This window comes from Melanerpes formicivorus, unplaced genomic scaffold (assembly GCF_026170545.1).
Source record: "Melanerpes formicivorus ecotype bairdi unplaced genomic scaffold, bMelFor1.0.p_v2 SCAF_4, whole genome shotgun sequence".
Lineage (NCBI taxonomy): Eukaryota > Metazoa > Chordata > Aves > Piciformes > Picidae > Melanerpes > Melanerpes formicivorus.
Genome location: NW_027142356.1, coordinates 21,604,000 through 21,624,429, shown reverse-complemented (window position 1 = coordinate 21,624,429; position 20,430 = coordinate 21,604,000). Strand labels below are relative to the sequence as shown.

Below are 20,430 nucleotides of genomic sequence, written 5' to 3'. Positions count from 1 at the left end.
CTTTTATTCTAGAAAGATAAATTATCTTCACTAAAATACTGTGCTATTCACAACTGAAGAGATTCTCTTTAAGTAGATAAAGACCCCTTTCTGCTCTGGATGGTAATAAATATCTGCAACTGTGTTGCCACCAGCAGCAGGACGCTGTGCATCAGCACTCTGTATAGTTGCCTTTATAGCCAGCTCCAGATTTCGTTTTCTTGTGGGCTTTAGCAAAAATGAACTCTTCTTCCCGAGAGCTAACCCTGTGTGTCTGGATGAAAACTCATGTAGAGTCAATCTTACCATTAAGTCCTTATGAAAAGAACAGAGGCTGCTTTTGTGTTAGATGATGCTCTTATGATCTTATTGGAAATCGGTTTCAAGGAAAGAACTGAGCATCTAATAAAAGGCAGTATAAAATACTAGAAAATTCAGACCTGGGATGTGTTGGAAATAAAAAAAATATGCCTTCACATTCCCTTTCTGATCCACAGGGGGTGGGAATGGCTACTGCTGCTTCTTTCATTCATTCTTTTAGTATTTGTGCAGTGCTCTCAGTGCTCTTGGTGTTCTTGGGTTATCAGGCATCTCAGCTTGGCCCCTCAGTGCTTCACTGTTTACTTGTTTGCTAGCTGATATTTAGCCATGTTGTTCAAGCTATGAGCTGCACTGAACTCTACTGTCATTCCTGTATGACAAGCAGAGAATTTCTGTACTTGGCTTCTGGGAAATCTCAAGTCCATTTGTCACTTTTTGCCTCACCAATGAGGCTCTCTGCTGGGGCAAGCTTTGCATAGCACTTCTGTTCACTCAAGCAATGAACAGCAAACTGTTTTCTGATATCTGCATGTAACACAACCACATCTAGTGTGATGCTGAGCAGTTATTTGCACATCTTTAAGTCCTGTTAATGCAAACAACTTCACAGAACCCAGACAATGCCTCTTGCTTGAGTTCTTCAAGTAAATCATATCTATTTTTTATACCACTATGCACATATGATTAAGAAGTGGAAACTGCAAGCTGCTCTCTGTACAGCAAACATGGTTCATCTTACTGCTTGTTTTGGAAACAAATTCCATGAGCTGATGTCTTACAAAGAGTCTCTGTGCTTATGCAATGCTTCAGGTAAACATGTTTTATGTTCATTGATTGTGTTTCACAAAAGAAATTAATTTGAACAATTTTCTTTATAGTTGTTTTATATTAATTCTTAAACAAACACGAGGGGGCGAAGGCCAACCACCTTCTATTTGTTCCTCTTCCCAAATGGCTTGCACAAACAGCTTTCAGATTGTAAATTGTCACAGGCAGCTTGCTTTGTCCACTCACTCCTTGCAGTGTGTATCTGGTTACCTAAAACATTCCCTAATACTTAACGGTAAAGGTTAGGAAAACAAACTGATGGCAGAAATGCTCATGATATTTTTTATTTATGCATATAATAAACTTTGTACTCAAAATATTAATTGAAGCAAACCCTCAGTGCTGTGCTGCTTTGTGTTGGAAGGGACCTCTGCATTTCATCTAGTCCAATTCCCCTGAGCTGAGCAGGGACTAGATCAGGTGGCTCAGACCCCTGGCCAATCTAACCATGAATGTTTCCAGGGATGGAGGTTTAGCCACTGCTCCTGGCAACTTGGTCCAGCATTTCACCATCCCTCATAGTAAAGCATTTCTTCCTTATATCTAGTTTAAATCCACTATCTTTCCTTTTAAAACCATTATGCTTTGTTCTATTGAAACAGACCTTGCTAAAAAGATTGTCCTCATCTTTCTTATAGGCCCCCTTTAAATACTAAAAGGCCATAATAAAGTCTCCCTGGAACCTTCCCTTCTGCAGACTGAACTAAAACAGTTCTCTCAGTCTTTTTTTTCATAGGAGAGGTTATCTATCTCTCACATCATCTTTGTGACTCTCCTCTCAAGCCACCCCAACAAGTCAATGGTTTTCTTGTGCTGAAGGCCCCAGATGCACTGAAGGCCCCAGATGCAGACATTGTAATTCAAGTGAGATCTCATCAGAGCAGAATCACCTCTCTTGAACTGCTGGCCATGCTTCTTTTGATACAGCCCAGAAGGCCAATGGCCTTTGGGCTGTGAGTGCAAATTGCTGGCTCATGTCCAGCTTTTCACCCACTAGTACTCCCAAGTCCTTCTCCGCATTGGTGGTCCCAATTGTTTCATCTCTTAATGTGTATTGATACAATACTGATATCACCAGAGCTGCACATTATTTTTTCAATGCATTAAGATAACTGTGAATTCTAGACCCCATCTGCTATTATGCTGTTATACCTTCCAGGCTGTTTTCTTTTGTCAGTTTAAGTAGTGTATAACTTATTCTATTATCCAAGCCATTAATGGTAACACTGAATAGCATGAGATTAGCAAGTTGTTGTCAGCATTTGTCCTCCACCAGCCCTTTGCGCTTGCTAGCTGGCTGTGCCATGGAGCAAAAAGCAGCACTTAGCAACGTGGAAGCATGGCAGTAGCATATGGCTCCAGATTTTAACTTCACTGTACCTGACTGGTAACTAGGATTCAGCTGATCAGGAGGGGCAAATCAATAGCTTTCCTATACTAATGAATTGCACCTTCCAATGAGCTGTTGCAAGGCAGTAAAAGAGGACAGGGTTGCTTTGAGACAGCTGTGTGGCATACATTCAAGATCTGTTGTTTTTCCAAGGTTTATAGTTTTGGTTGATATTGATAAATTTTCATTGATGAAAGAAGGATTTTTTTTCCATAACAGTAAAAGAGACTTTTCTCTATGCTTGTGAAATAATTACCATTCAGAACACATGGAAGATGTATTGTTCATCAGGAGCCATTCTGAGAGCAAGTTGCTTCACTGTTGGAGTACAGGTTGCAGACAGCCCATGAATGCACAGTGTGAGTGCTGTATATATAGGAATTATAAGTGTAGAGGGAACTGGTGGTAATCTAAAAAGAGTTCCTTTTCAAGAACAGCAGGAAATTTGGTACCAGCATTAACAGGATCAGAGATTGTGCAATGTGAAAGAAATTCTGCTGAACTTCAAATGATAGACAGAATAGGGAGGATTATGCTGGGATGTGTGAATCATAAATGGAAGTTAAATGTATGCTGGGAAGTGATAACATAGATTTTGTCTTTAAAAAGTAGAACAAATACATTATTTAAAAAAAAAAAAAATCCTTGCAGCACTATCTCTTCTCTTTGTTTGTAGTTTGGAAGACCTTGAGCTCTGTTCCTCCCCCAAGTACAAATGTCTGATTGGATTATTAATATTGCATCAACTTCCAGCTTGTTTATTTTAGCCTTGAGCCACTAAATTTTATTTCTCTTAAAACTGACTGTTAATTCTAAATGCCAATTAAATAGAAAGTCCAGCTTTGAAAATCACAAAGCATTCATTTTAGCAGAGGGCATGTTTTGGTGCCAAATGGATCTTTTCCTCACCTTCCTTTTATGTCTTGTCACTTTGTTCAGTGCTCTTAAAGCAGCCATCACCCTGAGGTTCTGACTTAGGGTGCCATGTGCTTCATCTGTGCAATTTGAGATGCATCTTGTCAACTAAAATCTACCAATAGCTGCTGACCTGCATTATGCTATTATAGTTGTGGGTTTGTTTTCCACGAGAGACATCCTATCATCATTATAATTGTATGGAACTAACGATGCTTACGTCTATAGACCAAGAAAACATTTGCTGTCTGAATACTTAATCTCAAAAAGTCCACAACAGAGTCTGCACAAGCGCAGAAAATGGTAACTGGAACTATAAAGCTGTAATACAGTAAGGTCATAAGCTGTGAAAATTGCAAATGGAAAATAAAATCAGTTGATTACTTGGCAGGAAGTTTGAATGTAGCACAGGGAAATAGCCTTTCACACAACCTGCACTTCAGTTATGGAACTCATTGCTGCAGGCTGTGGATTCACAGAAGGATTATTAAATGACACAGGTATCTTAGGAAGTTCCAGGCTATCAACATTGGAAATTTAGATGGCTATACTGGGGAAATTATCTCACTGTAAAATTGATTTTTAGAGGGTGTTTTTTTTTTTGTTCGTTTTAAAAAAATGCTTGATTGTTTTGTTCTAATACCTCTTCCCAAAATACCTACTGCTTTCTAGCAGAATCACAGAATTGTCAGGGTTGAAAGGGACCCCAAGGATTATCTAGTTCCAACCCCCCTGTCATAGGCAGGGACACCCTCTACTAGATCGGGTTGCCCAGAGCCCCATCAAGCCTGACCTTAAAAACATCCAGGGATGTGGCTTCCACTATCTCCCTGGGCAAACTTGTTCCAGTGTTCTAAATCTCCCCTCCTCTATCTTGGATCCATTGCCCCTAGCCCTGTCATTACTTGACACTCTAGAAAGTCCCTCGCCAGCCTTCCTGCAGGCCCCCTGCCAGATACTGAAAGGCCACAATAAGGTCTCTTCAGAGCCTTGTCTTCTCCAGACTGGACAATCCCAACTCTCTCAGCCTGTCTTCACAGGAGAGGTGCTCCGGCCCTCTGATCATCCTGTATGGCCCTTCTCTAGACACGCAGTAGAAAGTCTTCAGCATGACATGACCTAGTGGGATCTTTTATCCAAATCACTGATACATTGATTGAAGCCATCTGCACTTGATAACTCCTAATCTGTAGTTCCAGGACGATGGTGTTGGGAAGCTTCAAGCGTCACTTGTTTGCAGCCAGGTCTCCAAGCTCTTTGTTCACCATTAATGAATGTTGGAATAGCAAAATGATCTATGATGAGTTTGAGCAGGAGAATGGGTAACACCATCCAAACCATTTGTATTGCATTTTTTCTTTTCTGAGTGATTTTATGTAGGATAATTTGAGATTTGGCTTGGGTAAACAGGTTACTTCTAATATAGTAAGAGAGAAGACTCTTGTTGGATTCATGAGAATAAATAGGAGGTCATTCTTACTTACCTGTTATCATCAGACTAATATTTTAGGGATACAGCCTCACCCAATAAGAACATGCAAACTCTTGGCCCCAGCACTATCTAAGAAATGTGATACAGGCTGACTCTGTTGAGGATAGAGAGAGGCTCATTTTTCTCCCCACATGAATTACTTCTCTCAGACCAAGTAACTTCAGTTTTTCTCTGCAACCCTGCTACAGCCAAGATGAGAAAAGCTGAGCTGGGCACCCCATGTCAACATGGGAAAAGGCAAGCAAAGAGAAGGGGAATGAGAATGAATTAAGAATTGTGCTTAAAAATTCTCATACTTGATCAAGAAGCCCAGGGCAGCTTGTTTGAAGGCCACAAAGTTTAGCTCTGGTAACTTGTGCAAGTTTTTTGGCTATGTTTGTCTTCAGCTCAGTCATGGAACGGAACATTCTCACTGTCTGCTAATGGTTAGAGTCTTCTGATATGTTTCTGGGATGAAGTCTTTCTCTCTGACTGTCACAATTTAAAAGTAAATAAATAACTAAATAAAGGCTCAAGGGCACCCACATACACTCTTATTTTTCTGAGCCATTCTCAGTCATCCATCATGGCCCTGCAGTGAGCCCAAATCTGAGCAGCATGCCAGAGGCACATTTATTTCTAAGGATGTCTGAAGCCATGCCAGAGTTTAAGGCTCTGAACTGATCCAAACCTCTTTTGATCTGTGCTATAATTTTATACTGCCAACAGACAATTTCATAACCATATGGTTCAAGTACATTTAAAAAATATTTTTAGTACCCAGCTTATGACATACTTGTGAAGACTTCTTGAGATCAGATCAAGGCAGTAAGCAAGATGAGTGAATGATAGTTCTGTATTGTCTATGCTTTTATTTCAGGGGTTTTCAAGTCCTCATTAAGACCTCTTTTTCATCTGATCTTGAATAGTTTGTAATCTGTTGTAGTTGGAATGTTTAGAGAGTAGAACTCAGGTTGTGTAAGATTAAATTTCCTTAAATTAAAGGTTGCAAGGATAATGTCAGCCAGTGTTTCATAAAATGATCAGTCCTCAGAGCTTGCCCTGGCTAGATATGCAATGCAGGTAAGAGTTACCAGCTTTAAGTTCCATACTTGTTCCTGCTTCTCTCTATAAAACATAAACACGGTGGTCTCATTTTGCTTGCTTGTTTTTGAGGCAGAGCAGGGAAGAAATAAAGCTTTTTTTTTTTCAAGAAGTTAACATGAAGCTAATATTTCTAGTTTTCAAAGTGAAATACAGATGATTAAATTACAGCAGCATAGAAAAAAACAGTTGAACTTCTGTACATTTTAGACTGAATATTTATTTCGGTTGAGGTTACCTGTTGGACATAGAAAAGAGAGAGCTAATTATTTCTGGTTTGTGTGCAAAATCAGAAAGTTCATATGCTTAGCCTGGTAACCATGGATTTAAATTTAATGTAGAGAATACAGTCTCTAGTATCCAGTCTACAACACATATACAAAGTATGGTGTATGTATTTTAGGTGCTTGAAACCTTTTGTAAACAAATGTACTAGGTAGACTTTTCTTCTTAAATATATTTGGTTATGAGTTTAGCATCTTCATTTTGCATTGTATATGAAAGGGTCAGCTTATGTATTTTTAATTATCTCTGCTATGGAAAGAATTTATTAAATTGTTGTGGCTTTTCTAGGTTATGAGTGAATATTTTGATACCTGTGTCTCGTGTATTGACAGCACTGCAAAACTATATTTGTGTTTCTTATTTTAAATCACAGCCTGATATTGTACAAACATAGAGGAATGTATTTGTGGCCCAAGTGTGGTCTTGAAACAAACTGCTGTCATCTCTTTTTTCCAGTGTTTTGTACTTTTCTGCTGACTAGGAGGATCGTATTTTTGTATCCTCACATGTGTATTATGAAGTTATTGGCTGATAGTGAAATACAAGAGGAACTGATGGCAAGGCAGATATTGTGACAACTCAGAGACACTTGGAAACATTCAGAGGGAGGATTCTGGGGATAGCTGAGCTTTCTAAATGCAGCAGCACAAGAGGGTTTAACAGTGAAAGTGAACATGGCCAGCAAGGGAGCATGATGACTAGCGGATGCCTTTCTTTTGGATTGTCAGGTTTCACGTGTGTTACCATAATGGGGAATTTTCAGGACTGAGGTGCTTTGGGAACAATCAGCTATGATGTCTCTAAAGAGGAAGTTTAAACATGTTGGTAATCCTGGAAATAACTTTCTAAATTGTAATCTATCTGAAGCATGTCAGAAGGTGATTTTGTATAGTGGCGCTTGGTTCAGATGATATCCTCAGTTAGATTTTGAGTTTGGTAACTCTGAAGCAATTAAGGGTAGTATTAGTTCCCAAAAAAGGAGTTGTTTTTTTTTTTTAAGTTGGTGGGTTTTTTTTTTAGGACAGCATTTAAAAGGGCTCTGCTTCTTCAAAGTTCTTTGCCTGCTGGGTAGGCAATGTAAGATTGCAAGTTAAAGACTGTTAGTCTAGAAGTTTGTTATTCTCTGTGTCCCACAGAAGAAACTAAAACTGCATAAGAAAACAGGAAGTAACTTCTTCGGTGAGGTTAAGACTTTTTGTATTTGCCCTTATTTTCACTAGATTCATACTCTTACTTTGCATTTTGTGCCTTGAGAAAAAGTAATGGAAGTTTTGATTTCCATGTGGAGACAGTCTGGATTTCACGTAAGAGTGTATAGAAGTGACATGTCCATGTCTTTGAGATCTGTGGATGTAAGAAATTACTACATGTGTAATCATGCTAGTTTAGTGCAAATGGGATAGTGAAAACCACAGTTTTCAACACTTAATTTCTGATGTATCTGCCAGTGTGCAGTTTTCACTTTCATTTCTACCTGTCTGCATTCTGAGTGGCTGTATAGAAGTGTGTGGTGAGAGGGTTATTTTTCTCTGTCAGGTTTTGCATTGTGAATGAAGAACCCCTTGACCTTGTTTGATGGGTTTCCTCAGTAGAGTCTTACTTTTCTTGTAGCTCAACCTAGTTTAAAACTAATATTTGTGTAGACTGACAAATGGCATCTGGCTGAGCAAGGTATACATCTTACCACCCATGTACTACATATGATTTTTTTTTTTTTTTTTAATGAATAGACTACTTTTAAGTGACTGAACTAACCACAGTAGGTCTTGCAGAGAGCAAATGGTCTAGGGTCACAGGGGCCCTGTAGCTTTGTTTGCAGTAAAACTGAGCATTAACTTTTTTCTTCCTGAAAAGTCTGGTAGGTGACATGTTACGTCATTGTGTGTTAAGCTGATGATTAAATAGAATTGGGTAACATTTGTCAATAAATGAGAGTCAAACTTTTGTGCAAGGAAATAAAATTAAGAAATTGTCATGAATGAAACCCCAGGAAAACTACATGGGATTAGTTCTTTTATTTAAAGTATGGGTATTAACTTAAATTCTATTATAAGCACTACTTAGTTTGCAATACAAATATGTCCTCCTTCCCCTTCCTTTCCCTTCTCCGTGTGTTTCATTTTTTAAACTTAAAAGTATCTTGATACAACTGCCTGCAAGTTAAAAACCTACTTTAACAATTCCTGAATTTATCAAATATTGCCTTTTTCTCACACACAGTCCACTCACTGACTTATTCCTTACTCCAGCCTTTGTCTCCAGAGAAGGAGCTGGTGGATACCTTGTGGTGAAAAGCACAAAAGTGTGTTCCATAGGACAAAGCAAGTATGCCAGCCATTCCTGTTTGGATTGATTGGGGGGAAAAAAACCAACCAAACCCTGAAGAGCCAACAACACATGAACTTATTGACCTTTGTGCTGTGATAGTATCTGTAATTATTGAATAGTGGGGATGGGCTGAGGGCTCAGGAGGAGAATTTGGGGAGGAGAATTTGCCTAGGCAGTGAGATAAGGTTACATATAAGGTGGCTGCAGTGGATTTTGGAACACTAACGGAGCGTATTCCCTGGTGTGCAGCTCAGCAAGTTTGGATCCTAGAATCATGAGTGGGTGCCCCTTTGCAAGAAGCAATTACCTGTGAGTCCCTCATCCCTGTGTTTTGCTTCAGAGTGTCAGTTCAGATGATATAATGTTGATGTAAAATATGAAAGCTTAGAGAGGAATGCATATTGACAAATAGACAGCTGTAGCTATCACTAAAGGAAAAGAGATTGTCTGAGCAGTCATTATTTGATACAGTGCTACCAGCTGTTACTGTGAGGAGGTGTTTAGGTGTACTGTTTCTCTCAAAAGCCTGCTTTGGTGGCTCAGTTTCTCAAAACCAAGGATTGTTTGAATTATAGATTCATTTGTTACTGTAAAGTCAGATGTAATCATAGTTCTGTAATTAAATTGTTAATATATTTAACTAATTTTCTTCTTAGATTCAATTTTAACAATCTATCTTTGGAAGATGAACAAGATGGCAAATCACAAGAAGGGGTAAATAAAGCCAGTAAAGGTGGACTTGTCTATGGAGACTACCTACAAGTAAGTTTAAGGATTTCATGTTTACTGCCTTGCTCACTTTTAAGACTTGAGCCAGGACCTGTGATTGATGCTTCTCCTAGCAGTCTGTGAGTCACTAATGCAGGTCTTCAAGTACTCTTCATCTACCTAAGTTCTCCACATGTAACCATCTGCACAGCTTCCTATCTCAGGTGGGGTGGTGCAGGGGAATTGTGGGATAGCTGCTCAAAATGCATGGAAGCTGGATATCCTGGGGGGTGGGATTGGTAGGGAATTATTTCCATTGGTAAACCTACACTGTGAAGTGATGTACCTCAAAAGGCTTTCTTTGGTCCGACAATCACCATTTGACAATTTCTCCATGTCAGCAGGCTGTGTGCAACTTCCCTAAATTACTGTATGAAAGCCCAGAATATTTGGCTGGAAAAAAATAATTTAGAAACCTGGGAGGTGCAATGACAACTAAAGGAACACAAAAAACCCCAAACAAACAAACAACAACAAAACCCCCAGCCAACCAAAAGAAAAAAAAAAACCAAACCACCAACCAACACCACCACCCCCAAACCCCTCCACAACAACTAGAATTAAGAAATATGTAAAAATAAATAAAATCTGTAAGTAATAAAGGAATAACTTTTTTGTTAGGTTAGTTTTTTGTTGTTTGGTTAGTTTGACAGCATGAACTGAAGTGAGCAGAATTACTATGTTTAACAGAAGACTGATCTGTTGGCATGCCATATGGAATCATGTAAAGATTTATTTTAAACCAGCTATAATTAGATTGTAAATCTGACTCGGTAGAAAAATAAGTCATGCCAGAATTTAAATACCTAGTACAGCCTCAGATCAGAGCTCTTGTGCAGATGTTATTGTGTGATTACATAGAATTTCACTATAGGAATTCCATTTTTACAGAATGCAACAGTATCCAGCAAGATCTGGAAAACATGCTGGATATTTTGTTTTCCTTTTTCTTATGATGAAACATACCATTGAACTGTTTTCTTCAAACTTTATTATTTGAAGAACCATAACATTCCATTTTAGGCAAGATTTTTTGTGGTTTTTCTTTTTTAATTATAAAGTAAAAAGGACACCTGAGACAGTTTAGTCTAACTTCTCATGCAACCTGGAATGAGGTCTATGTATACTTTAAAACAAATATTATCCTTAAATAGGAGCTCTATACAGCATAACTATATATATATCAGCACTGCCAAAGGGAGAATTGAGAGTGTTATGGAACAATCTTATCTTTATTTTTAAGCTGAACAAAATACTGAATGCTCAAGAACTTCAGAGTGAGAAGAGAGGAAACAAAATCCATGATGAGCATCTTTTCATTGTGACACACCAAGGTAAGTGGCTGGGAGAAGTTTATCAGTGGTTGATCAGTATTTTTGCCACAGGGAATTATTCAGAACTGAAGCATGCAATGCTCAATTTGTTTTCAACACGATCACTACAATTTCTCTGCCCTGTATCTTCATTTATACTTGTATATATCCCTATAACATTTGTAAGTCTGTAATCAACTCTATGCTTATGAAGCCATAAGTATAACCTCTGGATTTAGTAAATAAAGACTTGGATAGTTCTGTTTCTAGAGATGTTAAGGTGGTGAAATTAGAATAGAGTGGAATAGAACTAATCAGGTTAGAAAAGAGCTTCGAGATTATCAAGTCCGACCTATCACCCAACACCATCTAATCAACTAAACCGTGGCACCAAGTGCCTCATCCAGTCTCTTCTTAAACACCTCCAGTGATGGTGACTCCACCACTGCCCTGGGCAGTCCATTTCAATGGCCAATCACTCTTTCTGTGAAGAAGGTCTCTGTCTGATTAATAAGTTGCTATGAAGTTTATTTTATGCAATTTTTGTTTGTGTTTGTACATTCTCTGAAACTACAATCCAGTTGTAACCATACAGAGGCTGTTTAGAAGCCAGCGTGCTGGTTAGGTGTGCTAACTGACACACACATTTTGCAGGCACTGGCCTGATGCTGTTTTGCTACTAGTGACAGGAAATATGTAGTGACATAAAGAGTGTAAGCAGCTCTGGAGTTATCTTTTAGTGGAATATCAGATCTAGATTTTCTCTTTCCTGCTTTTGCAACAAACACTATGCACATCAAATACATGATGTGTAAAACATGCTTTAGAAAATTCTGTCAACATGCTCAGCCCTACCTAACTTCATGCAATGATTTAGGAAAAGGACATCATACAAGTAATACATTTGTGTATCAACATAATTTTTACACCAGCAGTATAAACATAGGCTGTTTCAAACAAACAATGATGTAAGAATTTTACTCCTTCAATGCTATGAAGAACATACAAAGTAATGTTAAAGTTCATGCTAATGATCCTTTTCTTCTTGTAGCTTATGAACTTTGGTTTAAACAGATTCTGTGGGAAATGGACTCTGTGCGAGAGATCTTCCAAAATGGCCACGTAAGTTAAAAGCAAATATTAATTTTGGGAAAATACAGCTTTCTCCCTTTCTTCCTGCCTTCCAACTTGACAATATTTGGTTTACTGAAGCAACATGTGCTTTTTTTTTTTTTTTTAAAAACACAGCATGAGAAGAAAAAAAAACAACAACCAAAACCAATGAAATTTGACTGAGTGACTCTTGCACCCTGATAGTACAGACGTTTGACCAGCAAAATCCTGACTTCCTCCTGAAGTCTGCATTTTGCTTACATCACTCTCCTAGACCAATTTTATTGACCAATTTTATTGGTCTCATAATATCCTACTAGTACTGGATAACTGTAGAAACTTAGGGATATTCTACTGCAGAAACATCATACTGTGAAGCAAAACTGAAAACTAGAAGGCTCACAGGTATTTTTAAGTTGAAAAGTCACATGGAATAGAATAGAATAGAATAGAATAGACCAGACCAGACCAGACCAGACCAGACCAGGTTGGAAGAAACCTTCAAGATCATCACGTCCAACCCATCAACCAATCCAACACCACCTAAACAGCTAACCCATGGCACCAAGCACCCCATCAAGTCTCCTCCTGAACACCTCCAATGATGGTGACTCCACCACCTCCCCGGGCAGCCCATTCCAGTGGGCAATCACACTCTCTGTATAGAACTTCTTCCTAACATCCAACCTAAACTTCCCCTGGTGCAGCCTGAGACTGTGTCCTCTTGTTCTGGTACTGGCTGTCTGGGAGAAGAGACCAAGGTCCGCCTGTCTACAACCTCCCTTCAGGTAGCTGTAGAGAGCAATAAGGTCACCCCTGAGTCTTCTTCTCTCCAGGCTAAGTAACCCCAGCTCCCTCAGCCTCTCCTCATAGGGCTTGTGTTCCAAACCCCTCACCAACTTCGTTGCCCTTCTCTGGACTCGTTCCAGCAAGTCACCTTCTGTCTTTGTTCAGTGTTTTGACGTCTACATGCTATATCCTTCCATGCAGTATCTTCTATGCAGAAGGATAACTCTTTTCAGTAGTTATTATTAAATTCAACAGAAAAGCAATAATGTATAATTGTACGAGGATTTCTGAAAATTACAAATACAACAGGAATATTTTTAACATCTCTAAACATTTGTCCAAAGCTATAAACGACTCTGAATAATAGAAAACTGATAGAAAACTACAATATCCAGAGAAAAATGCTGACTTCATGTAATTTGAGAAATACCTTGATTAACATAATAAGCCTTTGTAGATGAGGAAAAATTGAAACTAGGTAATTTTTAGTTGAACATTATATCAAATTATAACTGATTGAAATAAATTCTTAAGCAGAATATTTTTCATTATTTATTCCTGTAAAACATGTGACTTTGCTTATAATCATAATTTGAAATGTCAATGTCAAGGTTAAGTACACAGCCTGGCAATTAAGGAAATGGTTATCATCTTTCATTTTTGTAGTCTGATATTTCCTGATTGCGTGCCCAGGTCTTAGAGAGAAGTTAAATCCCACTGAAGCTAGTCAGAATTTCAGCAAACTCCTTTGCAGACAGTGTTCATTTTATCCAGACAAGAGCTTCTATGTGTTCCCTTTAATGTTTTCGATTTCCCACCAGATGCAATCTTTTCTGTTTTCCTCTGCTTGCTAATGCACATCTCTGATTAATATCTTTTCAGATACGCTCTCCTGATGTACCTCTCAGATAATTCTGCTTCTCAACATTTAAGTACTTTCCACACCTGCCTTATGACTTGCTCCTTCACAGTAATGATTATAGAAGTGATTATAGTAGAAAGCATAATGTAATTATCGTATCACATATATCATTAAATTTTATTGCAATCATTGGAAATGATCATGATAGAAATGATTTTGGTCTAGAATGTAATTTCTTGTCATGACTTCTATTTCAGTAAAAAGTGTAGAAAAAAATATACATTTGGACCATTTGTGTCATCAGTTAGAGAAAAACAGATCTCCGTCTTTGAAAAATATAGTTTTGGTTTTCAGTTAAAACTGAAAGGATTCTCTATTACATATGAGGTTCTGTTGGAAAGAACTTCAGAGCTATAGCTCCATTCAATAGTGAAGATCTAAAATAAATATGCAGAATATGAACAGACCATCATTCTGTCATGTAATGATCTTCATTTTTCTACAGGTAAGAGATGAGAGGAACATGCTGAAGGTTATCACTCGAATGAACAGAATTTCAATGATTATGAAATTACTTGTGGAACAGTTCTCAATTCTGGAAACTATGACTGCACTGGACTTCTTCGATTTCAGGTAAATACTTGGTGTTTCTCCACATTAAGCCACAGGCTGGTAATTCCTGTCCTTAGAATTGATTGTGAATGTACCCTGGCAGCCTGTGGTACACACATCATTTGGCAAGAGGACAGTGTACCTTAGCAAGGCAACTGTGATATATGAAGACAAGGGTCAATTAAAAAGTTGAGCAAGAGTGTGAGTGAGTATGGTCTGCAAACAAGTGCAAGTTAATTGTTGGTGTTTGTGCAGTGCTCCTGAGTGGTTTCAGAGTAAAAGTTAAACAATAGAAACAGCTCATGGTTCTGTTAATTTACTTGAAACTTATTAGAGCACACTTGCAGCTGTATTCTACAGCAGATCATAGAAGTGCTTGGGTGAGAGAAATGCACTGTCCATAGATTATCAAATGGACATTTCAGTTGCTTTGTTTTGCATAGTGTTTCCTTGCTTCATGTTTTCAAAGTGTCTGTAGTGCTGGAGGCTTCAAGTGGCTCTTTACATGGGAAATACATGTGATTGTTGTTATTGAGAAGCAGTATCTCATCATTATAAAATAATATCCTGCGCTCTTTTGTTTGTTTGTTTTTTTTGGTCTTCTTTTCTTATGTTCCCAAAGATACTACCTAAGCCCAGCCTCAGGTTTTCAGAGCTTGCAGTTTCGCTTGCTAGAGAACAAAATCGGTGTTCCACAAAGTCTGAGAGTCCCCTACAACAGAAGGCATTATCGTGACAACTTCAAGGGAGGGGATTATGAGCTACTTCTTAAATCAGAGCAAGAACCAACACTACTGCAACTTGTAGAGGTAAAGTCTGTCTTAGATCTTGCTTTGGTTTTGCTCTGTCTCCCAAGAACGGCCTTCACTAGTGTCAGCAACAATTTTTTCCTTCCTTGAGAGAAACAAGCAAGCAATCAATTTCCCAGTCACTTGTGACTTGGATTCTTACCAAAATTGAATTTAAATAGAGTTAGTTGTTAGTAGACCAACTGACTTTTTCACATCATTTCCTCTTTTTTGAGAAGTCTGACTGTTAAACTAATAAAGTGCATTGTGGAAGTATGAGCTAAGAATATAAAGGTATAATTTAATTTGCATCATTTTTCATGACTATAAACCCTTTTTAGAAAAAAAAGTTTAAAGAGATTTCCAGTTAGTCATGGCTACTGGAGAGGTTCGAAAAAGTAAAGCAATAGAAAGGAGAAAAGTTGTTGAACAAATGTTTCATTGTCACTTACTTTGATTTAATGACTTTATCTCAGAGTTATGACTCACAGCAATTTTTCTAATGCCTTTGTCATTTTCATACACCAAAGTAACATAGCTTTCTAAAGAATAATGCGGTATAAGCCTCAGTAAAAGCATCCACTCTTACTAATGACACCTGCTATAGAATGGAAAGACATTTTTCTGGCTTTTCTTCATTTGTTAAGACTTCATGTATCATTCAGACAAGAAGCTAAAGTAAGTGATCCCTAAAAGGATTTTGACCATAAAGATTCCTAAGTTTTTCCTTCCAAAATTTGTTGCCGTTATTAAATCAAAGAGAAATCTTTGATAGCTGCCAAGTAAATTTCTGTCTTGTATCATCATGTGTTTTAAGGATTGTTAATGTCAGTCTGCTGGATCAGTGATCACCTTGTCCAATATGGTGAAAAATGGTTGTGTAGACAGTTTTGCATCTTCTTTCTGGGATTTATCTTTACAATTATCCTATATATGTGAGATAAGATTGTTTACCTGTATCTAAAGGGAGTTGACTTTAAAGATAGTTTCAGAATGAGAGAGCTTTCATCTTCCAACACTGATAATTTAACCAGTTACCTGTGGCTGCGTTTGCATGGCACCATTTTCAAGTATAAAACACCTACATGGACATGCTTGCTCCAACAGTAAGTACCTCTACAGGATACTAAACCAGAACAACTGCAGCAGGATATTTTATGTTGCTGTAACTTGTAATTCTAGATAATGTGTTTGCACTGTTCATGTTTGAACACATTTGTATTACTATTAAAGGCATGGCTGGAAAGAACTCCAGGACTTGAAGCAGAAGGATTTGATTTCTGGGGACAATTTGAAGAGAATGTTTTAAAAGGCCTAGAAGAGGAATTTGCTCTGGTGCAGGTATATAGTGTACTTTTGATGTAGCTATAAGCAAATACAGCTGGCAAAATGACATCCTGACTTAAATTTGACTTTTGACCCACTCATGGTTTCTCACTCTACTTAATCTTCAGCAGGCTCTGTCTGCAAGAGACAGAAAACCCACACATTTTTCAAGAAACCTGAATAAGTTTGTAATTTGACATCTAAGAGAGTTTAATGCGTGTGACACATAGATTATTTTGATTGCAAAAAGGAAATGTCTAGTATCATTGGAGAGGTTGAAATTGATTTTACTGAAACTACCACTTGACCTTTAGGTAGTACTTACATCTACGGTTCAGAGTAAACACAAAGTTTGGGCCCCTGAGCTTTGTTTATGGAGTGTCACAATATTTCTGTTTAACAGGATGTGGCAATTTGGTCTGTGTGATCATTTGTATTACACTGGCAAATAACTACAAAAAACCCCTCCCGTATTGTAAGACCTGTAGCTTTGAGTACAGTTTTAATAGAAAAAACACCATAATAATTAATTTATTTCCTGAGAATATCTGTTTACAGCTTTATAACTTAGCTAAAACTTATTCAGAATTTTCTTACCCATAGCTGTGCAAGTATTTTTTATTTTTGCCTTGAAAAATAAAATTAATCAGACTTCAAAGAAGTTCAGTGTTTGTAAGGCCTCTAGACTGAATGTTTGAATATTCATTCATCTGAATTTTGTTGACAGCCATTTAATTGCACACTCTGTGGCAGTTCTGGATTTTAAAGGACAGTGACTCAATGACTCGTCTTGTTTGAAAATACATTTCTTACATTAAAGACATAAACTTACTTATGATGAAAATAGAAGTTGCATTGTGGGTCATTCAGGTGCTTAATTTTCCCTAATGAATTCTGAAATCTGCTTTTGTTTTAATTATCAAAGGCCAAACCAGAATCAGAAGAAAAAGATGACTTACTATCTGAATTCCAAAAACAGAAAGACGTATTACTTTCGTTATTTGATGAAAAACGCCATGAGCACCTGCTTAGTAAAGGTAGATTGCATTAGTATATGGTAATACGCACTTTTTATTTTGTTATGCATGATGCATATAATCACATGATACCATTCAATTTGCAAGAGAATCATTAAAGACACTTGTATTTTGCAGGAGAAAGACGACTTTCTTACAAAGCACTGAAGGGAGCCTTAATGATCTACTTCTACAGGTAATGTTACAAAATGTATCTTTAATGCTTACTGGTGTGAAGGTGAAAGACAGCAGCACAGGTTTATTTTGGTTGGAATGTGCCTTGGAAAGTAATCTAGCTCAACGATCCACAACAATTCATATTAGTTAGATCCAACTTGAAGGTCATATCTGTGCCTGGTTGAGTTTTGAATATCTTCAAGGATGGAGCTTATATAGGCTCTCCAAGCAGCTGATTTCAACCTGCTCCTCAGATTGAAGCTATTCTACAAAGTGTCCTAGGATGACTTAAGAGTACTTTTGCAAGTATGAGGGAAAAGGCACAGATAAAGATTTACATGTCAGAGGTGTTTGTTAGGATATCTAGTAATATTTCAAGACCAGTTAGGAAAAATATGTATTAAGTCATTAATATGTGTTGGTGAAGAGCTACTTAGAATAATACAGCGTATTGTAAGAGGTCTTGCTATGTTTTCTCTTCCATTTTCCAAGGGAGGAGCCACGTTTTCAAGTTCCCTTTCAGCTACTCACCTCCCTCATGGATATCGATGTGCTCATGACTAAATGGAGATGTAAGTTTCACTTCTTGGTTGTGACAATCCTTTTGCTTCTGGTTCATCCTTTAGTAATGACTTTTTATTCATACTTTGGCCAAGAGGAAAGATGAACTGCTGCTTCTGTGAGCACGAGATACATGGGTACAGCTATCACTTTATGACATGCACTAAGTTAGGTGAACAATATACCTTAGGAATACTGAATACTGCATATTTGAGATAATTATTTTCCAAATGACTCCCAAAATGTCATGATGTTATCCCTTCATATGCAATATTCCTTCTGCTCCTTCCCTATCTAGACATCCATAGATGAATGCATCGATTGAGAGAGCATAATAATGTACAACAGGGTAGTCATTCTGTATTAACAATAATATACCCCATCCTTTTGCATTACTTAGACAACCACGTCTGTATGGTGCACAGGATGATTGGCAGCAAGGCTGGCACTGGAGGCTCATCAGGCTACCAATATTTGCGCTCAACAGTGAGGTAAGAATCTTGTTTTCTCCTGTAACCTGCATTAATGCTCATCATTGATACTCTGCATCAGGAGACTGATTCCAGACAGCTCACTGGAGGAAAGAAGGCTGTAGTTTCTGTTTGGGGACTCTAGCATTTCCTCCTGGGTATGTAGTACACTTACTTAACAGGTTGGCATTCGTGAATTCTAAGGCTTTTGAGGTAAGAACTCCTTTTAATCACACGTGTAAAGTGCCACATGTAATTCTTAGAGAAGGGGTGTAGGTGTTACTCTAATAGCAATAATAGCAATCCCACACTGTTTATTTAGTTTGTGTGTAAGCTAGCCCAAGTTAATAAGGGGACACAGGCTGGAAGGAAGTCCTGCCTGCTGTGCAGCTGATGGCAGTTTCTTTATTCCTTAGCATGACTCTTAATCTTACAACCTAAGGTACTTTAATTTAGGATAAAATATGTTCTTAAAGTTGATAGCAATTAATACTCTCCTGCTGCACCAGCAGCAATCAGAAATGTTTCCTTTTATTGGACAAAGTAAAAAAGGAATTTAAAAGGGATGATTAGGAGCTGAGCACTGAAGTCCCTGTATGGGTAGAACTTTTTTTACACAAAATTTGAGGATCCAGCTAGTTAGACACTTACAGCCTTGCAGCTATAACTATGTCCTGATGATTCTGAACAACATTATGTCAAAACATAAAAGGACATTTAGGGCACCTTCCTCTAACAGGACCTTTTCTGAGGTTTGCTTTCAAAGAGAAACTGCATGTAACTGGTGACTGCCACATATAGCTGTGAGCAGAAGGTGGGAAAAAAGGCAGATGGTTAGACTGAATTTGAAGATTCAAAACTTATCTCTTTTTCAGCAAGCCTTCTCACTCCTCCTTAATTTCAGGTTAGCATTCTTCCTAAATAAATTCTATTTCATATCTACCACAGGAGTAAAGGTCTGGAGATTATAGTCTACAAACTCCACATTTTCAGAAGAAAGATGTAACTGTAGCAATCATATTTCAAGTCTGATTTACTATGCCCTTATTACTCTGGAATAGCCATGAGAAGTATTAGTGCAGAACCTTTATTGAATAAAAGGGATGGAAGAACTCCTGAGGATTTTGAAATTATGGCCTTCTATGCAGGCATCATAGCATTAATTGTTCCAATTGTCTTTTTCAGTGACAGATACAAGGTATTTGTGGATTTGTTCAATCTTTCAACATTTCTAGTGCCAAGACACTGGATACCAAAGATGAACCCAAACATTCATAAATTCCTTTACACAGCAAAATACTGTGACAGCTCCTACTTTAGCAGTGATGACTCTGACTAGCCTACTTTTCTCGACTGATTGCTGTAAAGAACTTCAGGACTTGCACCTTGAATGGCACTATCCCCCCAATAAAACAGCTGTGTGGGTGTGTAAATACATATTTATGTATGACAGATATGTGAATAGTGTGATCAGCTCATGCAAGAAACTTAACTGTAGAAAAAAAAATCTGTATTGAGTTAGCCTATTTTAAGACTAAAATTATACTCTAATTCAGCTGAATGACCAACTCTTAGTTGGCTTCTTAAAACCTACACTGTAGGTTTTAAGACTGACGACCATGTCTTATTTGTATATATTTTTGTATTTGTTTGCCTAATGACTGTTACTAATTTACTTCTAATTGAGGCCGTAATAGCCTCATCACCTTCAGCAGAATATTAGTTATTGAGCTCTAGGAGAATTTCAAAAGGAATTTGTTTCAAAAGCTAGATTTTAAAAAGTCAGTCCTGAATATATAGAAATCTAAGCATCTTGACCTTTTACATACATCAAGAAACCTGTTGCTATCTGTATGTTCCATGTGAATGTAAATTCCTGCCACAGAAATACTCTTAAGAACAGCACATAGAGGTACTTTGCCCTTCAAATAAAGCAGTGTTTAAGTTCATCTTTTGTTAAGTCTTCTTTTAAAGCAAGCACAAATTTCAAACAACACTATCACAGGCATTTGAA

General features: G+C 37.7%; 1 protein-coding gene across 1 annotated transcript; it reads left to right on the top strand.

Annotated features, from left to right (window-relative positions):
* The first annotated feature begins 8,843 nt into the window (after positions 1–8,843).
* Positions 8,844–20,365, top strand: TDO2 (tryptophan 2,3-dioxygenase). The gene is made up of 12 exons (XM_068137214.1): positions 8,844–8,930; positions 9,278–9,383; positions 10,633–10,723; positions 11,754–11,824; positions 13,972–14,099; positions 14,701–14,887; positions 16,100–16,207; positions 17,118–17,229; positions 17,347–17,404; positions 17,878–17,957; positions 18,347–18,437; positions 19,602–20,365. Exons 1-12 carry the CDS (start codon positions 8,896–8,898, stop codon positions 19,753–19,755), a joined length of 1,221 nt encoding a protein of 406 aa, XP_067993315.1. The 5' UTR covers positions 8,844–8,895; the 3' UTR covers positions 19,756–20,365.
* Positions 20,366–20,430: the final 65 nt, after the last annotated feature.